The sequence below is a fragment of the Pungitius pungitius genome, chromosome 4 (assembly GCF_949316345.1).
Source record: "Pungitius pungitius chromosome 4, fPunPun2.1, whole genome shotgun sequence".
Lineage (NCBI taxonomy): Eukaryota > Metazoa > Chordata > Actinopteri > Perciformes > Gasterosteidae > Pungitius > Pungitius pungitius.
Window position 1 is genome coordinate 5,444,186 of NC_084903.1, and position 8,816 is coordinate 5,453,001.

The window sequence follows — 8,816 nt, forward strand, 5'->3', positions numbered from 1 at the left end:
TGGCATTAATATTTAATTTAATACATGTAAAATAACAGAGCGAAATGCAAGTGGTTTTCGAAAACCACGGTGAAAAGATGTGTGAAAGGAAAGCTTTGGCATAAAGGATGTTAGAATCTCACGTCTTGTTGAGAGCAAGATGAAACATGTGAAGCTTTGCTTTGGGTGTCCATTACATCAAGTTAGGAATCAATTCTTCAGCTCTCCACTTAATCAAGTGATGGAAAATGGTTTTTAATCACAACTTGGCCAATAAAATAAAGATGTGATCACTGTGACTTTCAGTCCTAAACCTCAACCTCTCACTTCATGTGTTCACTCAGAACTCATCACCATATAGAACGCTATGTAATATATATCAAATATAGTCAGTGCACTAAACACTATACAGCAACATGGGAACAGTAGAAGTTCACTGCAGGTTACTACAGACAAAAACATCCTCAACATTAAACAGAAGATGGACTCAACACAACACAGCTCAAACAGTGCTGCCATGCAACCCTCACGCCTCCGGACAGGAGCTGCCCTAATACCTCCTACACCCCCTGGGGGGGGGGGCAGGAGCTCACATATGGCAGCTTTGAGTCTATGTGTGAACAAAGAGTAGACAGTCTCAGAATAAAGACTGCTTTATGTCTGTGTGTGTGTGTGTGTGTGTGTGTGTGTGTGAGAGCCAGTGTTCTGCAGTTAAAGCTCCTCAGCCATCTGCAGCAGAGAGTTGATGGCGGCGTCCTTGTTGCCCTGCTGTGCGTCCAGCACAGTGCGGACCACCTCTGGATCCAGGTTGGGGAACATGTCCTGCAGGGCCTTCAGGTCCTCCTCGCTGCACGGCGCCTCTTGGACCCCAACAGCTGGCACGGCGGCCGGCATCGCCATGGGAACCATGCCCTGGTTGTAGACCGTGGGCACTCCTAGCACCAAAGGACACACACAGAGCACACCCCGGGGTGGAAATATGCAACAAACGCTGCTTCTTCTTTAAAGTGCAGCTGACAAGCCTAAGCATTACATATTGTCACATGGAAGAGATGGCGTGTGAGTCTGACCTGCAATGGGCACATATCCCACTCCTTGCTGATACACAGACGGCATCAGAACCACGGGCTGACTCATCATCCCTGCTGGTAAGTTCTGCTCAGAAGACACAGACAAAGAGATCAGAGGACATCTTCAGGGAGAAGGGTTCCTTTTAACATTTATGGGTACATCACGTGACATTATTGGACCCAGGAGGACCTTTTCCCCTTTAGACATGTGGACAGAGAGGAATCCCTATTTTCAGGTGGATCATCATCCCACCTCACACACTTCCATCCTTGAAGGCACTGGGTGCAAAAAGCCTTTGATTAGAAGGTCTGAGCAGTCTGATAGGAGTTGGGCAGGGAACAGGGAGCTGGGAGGGAGGGTGGGGCCAGCATTTTGCTCCTGTGATGTAATGTACAATATTATTGGTCTTTCTTAAATGTGTCCTCATAGCGTCATTTTCCTGAGAGACAGTGTCTTCCTTCCCTTCTAATGAGGACAGAGCAAGAATGTCAGCTTACTGGGCCGAGCTGTTTTTGTCGGCCCTGGGGGGGGCTGCCGCTCCACGGAGCATCTCAGAGAAGCACTGGGGACTTTAGGAAAAGGGGGCGGAGCTCGTACTGTATGGTCCTATCTGGTTGATCACGTGCACACGAGTTCTCTCTGACACGCCGTGACCTCTACTCTGGACTGAAACGTGTTTCCACCACTGGAGACATGGGTTCTTGATCCATCCGTTTGTCCAGCTGTCTGTCAAACATGATCGCCTACGGTCCCATTGAGGAGGGGGGTTATGGGAGTTTTCCTGCTCGAGTTCCTTTGTGGAGGGGGTGTCTTCTGATTGGACAACACAAACCTCTCTGATGTGTATTAAAGCTTCTATTCACACCAAGAAGCTTCATCAGATCTTCCTGCTCCTCTAAGGGAGAAGGAACACGTTGATGACTTTGCTATTCTTTATGATTTTTCTATATTCTAGTTAGTAATAAATACTTAATCACAAACAAGTTGAAGTTCAACCACATACACAGCTTACAGACACGATTAGACCAAATGCTGAAACAGACTGACTGCTGGGTGATTGTGCCCTTTGCTTCAGCGTTACAGCCGTCACGTTGAGTGGTGATATACACAATATAAATGAAGGCGCTCTCTGATGACATCAGGACTGCAGAGCGCCTCTACATCTTCCCTCGAAAACTCAAGACACACCTCTTTAGACTCTACCTTTACTAAAACACTAGCAAACCGTAGCACTAACAAATGGTAGCACTTAAATTGTACTTATAATGGCACTTTTCTATAACATGTTTTGAAACTGCTTATTTGATGAAAAATGTACTTTGTTACTTGTTCTTCTGAGTTTGTATCTCTATGTGGAAATGCACTTATTGTAAGCCGCTTTGGATAAAAGCGTCAGCTAAATGACATGTAATGTGACTGACTTTATTTATTACATTACAAGTAACTAAAGCTTTAAATACAAACATGTACACCACCATATTTTAAATGAATCCAATTAGATAATATAACACTACAGAAAATCTGAATGTATATCATTTAAAAAGATTGTGTGTGATGTTTAGATGTTCATATCACAGAATAATGTTAATATTCAAAAATCACAGTCCCCCTCTAAGGTACTAACAAAACTCCATTGTGATCACATGTGAGGTCGATCATGTCTCTTTATCCTTGAGAAAAAGCTTGTTAGTGCAGCAAAGCTCTTCCTGGTGTCCCGTTAATGTGGTTAGGTGACCTCAAGTGAGCCCAGAGTTCTGAGGTACATCCACGGTACCCAGAAGAGGAGGGGAACACGGCTCAGATATCCACTTACAGCGAAGGACATCACCAGGTTGATCATGCCCTCCTTGTCGTCGCCCTGCCGCCCACTGAGGCTGAACCACTCGTCCACCACGCTGCCCTGCCGCAGGCCTTCAGGGATGGTGACGTGAGTCCACGCTATCCGGTCGTCCATGGAGAACGCTCTCTGGGCGGCACATGGAAGCAGAAGACACAGGCTCACGAGTGATGTTCACACACTACTTGAACCTGAATGTAAGTGAAAAGAAACACCATAACTGCCACCAGAGGGCAGCATCTACCACTAAACCGGCTACACACTGGGCACATGTTTCCTTACTCTGTGATGGGGAACAAAACTTTGGATTAACTTAAATTTAGAAAAAAAAGTCAAAAACAAACCATGCAACCTAATACTGCGTTTACAGTTTCCACCCCTGTTTCTAATGAAGTGTGTTGTGAGTGAGCCACATGAAAACGGCACAACACCAAGGGCTTATTATCCTTTAGATCATCATCATAGCACACTACATGTCAGCAAACAGCCTCACAACATCAGCTGAAGTTTGAAAAAACATTTTGACGTTGCTATTGTTGTTGTATTGGCGTTGTTCCCTAGGAGTTCTGATTAAGTGTCTCTGCTTAAATAAAATGTATAGCCATGGTTTGGAGAAGTGAATGACATGAAGGGCTCAGTGGCCCATAACTTTCAGTGTGTCCCTATTTAACGTGTTCACGGTGCTGCAGATCAGTTCACCTCATCAAAGATCTCCAGGTAGAAGGAGTCCACCCCGGGAGGCACGGTGCACTGGACCACCTTGTTCCAGCGCGGGTTCTTGGCCCCGTTGTGAGCCGTCGGTGTCTCGTACACGGCGTATCCCAGTCGGACCCTACAGTACGGATCCATCCGAGTCATCCCGTAGTTTTTAGCCAACTTGGCCTATGAACAGAGACAGGGTGGTTTCCGTTCGGTATGGTTACAGTCACAGTTCAACCCGCCTGGGGCTGATGGTTTTATTGATTGGGTCCGAGCCTCTCAACTGGAACCAATACCAATCAAAAAGGCTCTTTAAATCAGCGGTGGGAGCATTCATGAGCACAATATCTATCGTGCTGAAGCAATTTGGGTCTAAGACTGATTTGAGGAGATCATGTGATAATAAAGGTTAATGAATAACTGGTTGGCGTGTACATAGTCATTTCATTGTCTGTTTGACAAAATGAGGACAGAAACGTTTCAGTCTATTCCTAACCACCATTTTAAGCTAAGTAGGGAAGCATTGAAGCTCCTTTCCTTGGCACTGGAGAATAGGGCAGCTCTTATCATAGCGGACACTTACATTTCACTCAATGAGGAACCTTCCAAAGAACATTTACAGTTTGAATCCCCGATGGACTCGGGGAGGAAGCCGGAGGAGTCCAACCCAGGACCTCCGTGCTGGGAGGCAACGGTGCTAAAGATCACACCACTGTGCCTCCCTCATGTCGTCCATGTCGGTTCAAATGTTTAAAAAAGACTGTGGTTATATTTTGGAACAGCACAGCTGAGACCTTCTCACCTGGACCACGGTGATGCTGAGTCGCCCCACGGTGCCAATGGAGCCTCCAAACTGCAGCTGCCTGGCTGCCTGAGCGTCCAGCTGGACCTGCTGCTGCTGCTGTGTGGGGGCGATCCGAAGGAAGTCCTGGGGGAGCTCCCCAACGTACACCTGAAGGCACAAAGAAGAAATACGTACAGGGGCAAAGACACCTGTAAACCTTGAGAACTGCACTTATCAAATCAAGGTTAGAAATGAACACATGTGACCACAACACATAAATAAAAGCATTAAGGCGGTCTAATGGGAGACCTGTAGTAGCTGTGTAGAATACTAGACCAGGAAAACCAGCAGAACAAGAGGCCACAAACATCTCCAAGGGGCCATCTACCACCCATCAGTGATTCATTTCACTGAGCTGCATATCAAAACGAAACAAAGCCACCTCGGCCGTGTGTGTGTGTGTGTTTCTCTTGCCCCGCTGGCCTGAGGTCAGCCAGAAGCAGGCAGGACGTGTGTGTGTGTGCTGTGTCAATAACAACCAGTAACACCACAACTCTGCTTCTCTGCAGCTGGTACAACTCGTCCAATTCTTCAGGGAGCCGCAGCAAGACAGATCATACATGATCTCCCAAGTAGGAACTACATGACAGGGAGAAGGGGACAACTTGTGAGGGGAGGGACCCGGAAGGGAGGGGCTCGCCTACTAGAATAAGCTCTCCTCCTAGCTGACGTTCAAAATATAATGATGCCATCATGTTTTATTAGATTAATGTCTAAAGCCAATCAAGTTCAAAGTCACCAGCTGTGTGGGAACTATCTGAGCAGAAGAATCTCAGAGCACCTTTCCTTTTTGATCCCGTTTGTCCCCCACCGCTGTGTGGAGGAAGGAGAAGGTGTGAATCTCTTCGGACAACGTGTGTTGTAAGCACCTTTCCTTTCCTTTAGTTCTGGGACCTCCTTGCCTGTCTCAAACTCTTTAGCATAACAAAACCAAGGTGTTAACCCTGTCGATGTATACATGTATGTGTGTTCCTCTCAAACATTAAGAAGAACCCCGTCCATGTAAAGCTGTTGCTGACCTCTTCCTTGCAAGAAATAAACGGAAACCAGCACAAGAGACTTTACAACTGATTTCCGATTGTATGAGAAACTCTTCCACAACAACGTTTCCATTTCACTTTGTTAACAACATCTTGTATTTGTTGTTGTTGTTGTTGTTGTCTCTGGTCGATCCGGGTATTTGAGCTGCTGTTACGTTAGCTGTTTACAATAATGCCGGTATAATAATGACACTATTCACTAGCATTAGCTCGTTAGCTCGTTGTAGCATTACGGCTGCTTAGTACACATATAACGTCATGTGTTACTTATGAGACGGCTAGTTTCCCCTCGCGGGCATTCTGCCGTGTGACGTAAGGTGCCCGGTACCTGTCCCCGCTGGGTGCTGATGGTGGTCGCCATGGTGCGTGTTCGGTGCGTCGCGGCCTGGGTTCGATCCTCCAGTCTTTAATCCCAGTGTTTTTAGCACATCGGTAACGGCTGCTGTGCTCTCTCGGGTTGACACAGATTGGACCCGGAAGTGCTCTAAAAAAAAAAAAACTTTATTTACATCCAAGTTACAAATTCGTTGTTTGTTTTGGTTTTGATAACTGATTTTGAAGAACAAATATTAATACTTGATAGGAAATATAAACGAATGAATGAATTACTACAATGACGTAACCAATGGTTGCTGTCCCGATGAGTCCAAGTGAGTGGAAGGGACCCTAAACCGCTCGGATTTAGCAACATGTGACATCACCACCTGCCCCATTGCTGTCAAGTATTGCTTCAAATGATACAAGATGCTTTGTTTAATGCTGAAGCCCATCACAGCGCAGGGATTTGTTCCATGCAAATGCTCCACGAGTAGACTTCATTCCAACTGAAACCCATGATAGGATGGATAAGGGAGCGTTTTGCATTACAATCAATAGTGAAGTGGTATCTTAAAGAGTCATTTTAAGGTGCTTAGTTTTATTTGAAATCTTTAGTAACATGTTAGCATGATGTATGCCTGTAAATATGACCATTTATAGATCTCACTTAGCGCAGCTCGCTATTTATGCTCTGCATAAGTGAACCGTAAACCACTACCACCAGTTCCAATGGTAACGTATGGGCATGCCACTAATGGAAATTGTTAAAAGAGTCATCACACTGTGCAACAATAACCATGCCATTATTATTTGGTAGAAAGACACTTAATGAAGGATGACATTACTGGTGAATTGTTTAGTGCTAGAGCTGCCCTTGTTAGACCATGACACAACTCCTCTCTACAGCTCTGAAACACAGTTGAAATCCTTTTAGAGAACACTGTCATTCATGTTGTCATCTGTGTTCTCAGATAAAGTGTGACAAAGTAAGCTCCATTTAAATGGTTTCTTACCCCACTGCATTCATGGAATCAAATATATTTTCCAGATCAGAGGAATTACATAAAGCCTTTATGAAAGAACATGTTCTATTTATATAATACTATAAGAGCAGTTGTTGTAAACCTAAAAATGACAAAACACTTGAAAATAAAGCTCTTTATTCAGACTGACGTTGTGACACACCAATACAGGAAGTAGCAGAGCCATAAGGAGAACGCTGCATCGGTAGAGGGTTCCTGAAGGTGTGTCAGATGCTGATGGAGCTCTCAGGTCAGAGGTCATGCTGGAACGTCCTCTCATCCGTGAGGAGAGCGTTCAGGGTTCAGGAAGCCCTCATTAGACAGGAGGGTTCCTCTAGGACCGATGGAATGTTCTAGTCTCTGCAACAGGATGCAGTGATCTATGGTGTCAAACAGCACGGAGGTCCAGCAAGACAAGAACACAGACGAGTCCTTGGTTCAACGCAGAAGATCATTTGGATCATCAGCAGCACTCCAAACCTGACTGGAAATCAAATAACATGTAGAAAGTCACACATCTGCTTCACAACCACTTTCTCAAGGATCTTAGAGAGGGGGGGAATTTCTCATAAAATACAATTTACAATTATATTAGATCAAATAATAATAAATTCAACCAAATAAAAAATGTCATCAAACGATCATCTGGCTAAAAATATAAAAATAAATATCTTAAAGTTGAGTAACTATTGTTAGCATCTTTATTGTTATTGTTATCTTCTGCTAACCTCGGGCAGTGAGTCGGGGTCAAAAAGCACTTAAGGTAACGTGCTGAAACAAGAATACAAAGGAGACACTTTTATTTAAAGCTGTGATGGAGTTATCACAGTGGTGTGGTGGTTAGCACCTCACAGCAAGAAGGTCCTGGGTTCTGCCCCCCCACAGCGGGTCCTTTGTGGGGATTCTACATGGGTTCTCCCCCGGGGGCCCCGTCCTCCTCAACAGTCCAAACACATGCAGGTTAGGTGAATTAGTGACTCTAAATGGCCCTCAGGTGTGTGAATAGGAGAGTTGTCATATTGTTCGTGGACCCCCCCCCCCCATCTGGGTAACTCCATCTGCTAGTGAAGACAATGAGATGCAGCTGGAAGCTACAGAAAGGCTAGCAAGTGGAACAGAAGAACTTACCTACAGCAGCCCTCTGACAGCAATGATATGGAGAGACCACCTGTGTTCTTTAGGGAAGTTTATGGACCTTTATGTCTTTGTCCATTGGGAGGACAGGTGTTTAAGGAAGGAAGGAACAAAGAAACACTATGTGGAGGACAGGCGATACCAGCGAGTCCATCTGACAGGTTCACACTATTACACAATGCTGACGCAGGAGCAGAGACAAAGAAGTTATTTGGTTTGGGGTTCGTAAGCAGATACTTAATCCATATCATTTAGAGGCTGTGGAACAATAGGACAATAATATTCTGCTAAGGCTTCACAGAAGGCTACCAAATGCACAATAGAAGCACTTTGCTTTCTGCTGTGGCATCTCATTTAAACCGGTCACAGAGCAGTGACATGTTGGATATTATATACACGATACATATGAGGGAGCAGGACCTTCCATGTACATTTGAGCACTCAGTGCAGCTTTGAAGCAAAGAACATTGATATAATTAAGAGATAAAAAAGTCAAATTACACCTACACAAAATGATATGAACAGGTCAAAGAATATATGTATCCTCTGGAGATCAATATGTTTCGATTATTTTAATCTCGAGGTCAAAATGTGTCACACAGTATTTTATTCCCAATATTTGTGTTGTTCTTAACTTAACAGAGCTGTGCCATGTTGCTCTTAACAAGAGATTCTGTGGCCAACAGAATTGAGCAATTACCTGGAGTTTGTTAAATCGACCAAACCAGGCAGGACACAGAGACACAAAGACAGAGTCCTCAAAAAAGCTGCAGTGTTGATGAACTGTATGAACTGAGGAGAATGTTGGTTGGGTTTCCTTTTGGTCTGAGGAGCGATCTCGTCACACCAGGGAATAAAACAGTCATTGTGGA

The 8,816-nt window shown here is 44.8% G+C and overlaps 1 protein-coding gene across 1 annotated transcript; it reads right to left on the reverse strand.

The window, feature by feature from the left end:
- On the reverse strand, nucleotides 1-5,966 carry tollip (toll interacting protein). Its single transcript, XM_037452724.2, has 6 exons — nucleotides 5,799-5,966; nucleotides 4,389-4,538; nucleotides 3,587-3,769; nucleotides 2,864-3,016; nucleotides 1,050-1,134; nucleotides 1-914 (listed from the first exon to the last, which is right to left on the reverse strand). The coding sequence occupies exons 1-6, from the start codon at nucleotides 5,829-5,831 to the stop codon at nucleotides 691-693; spliced, it is 828 nt and encodes a 275-aa protein (XP_037308621.1). The 5' UTR covers nucleotides 5,832-5,966; the 3' UTR covers nucleotides 1-690.
- Between the last annotated feature and the right edge of the window lie 2,850 nt (nucleotides 5,967-8,816).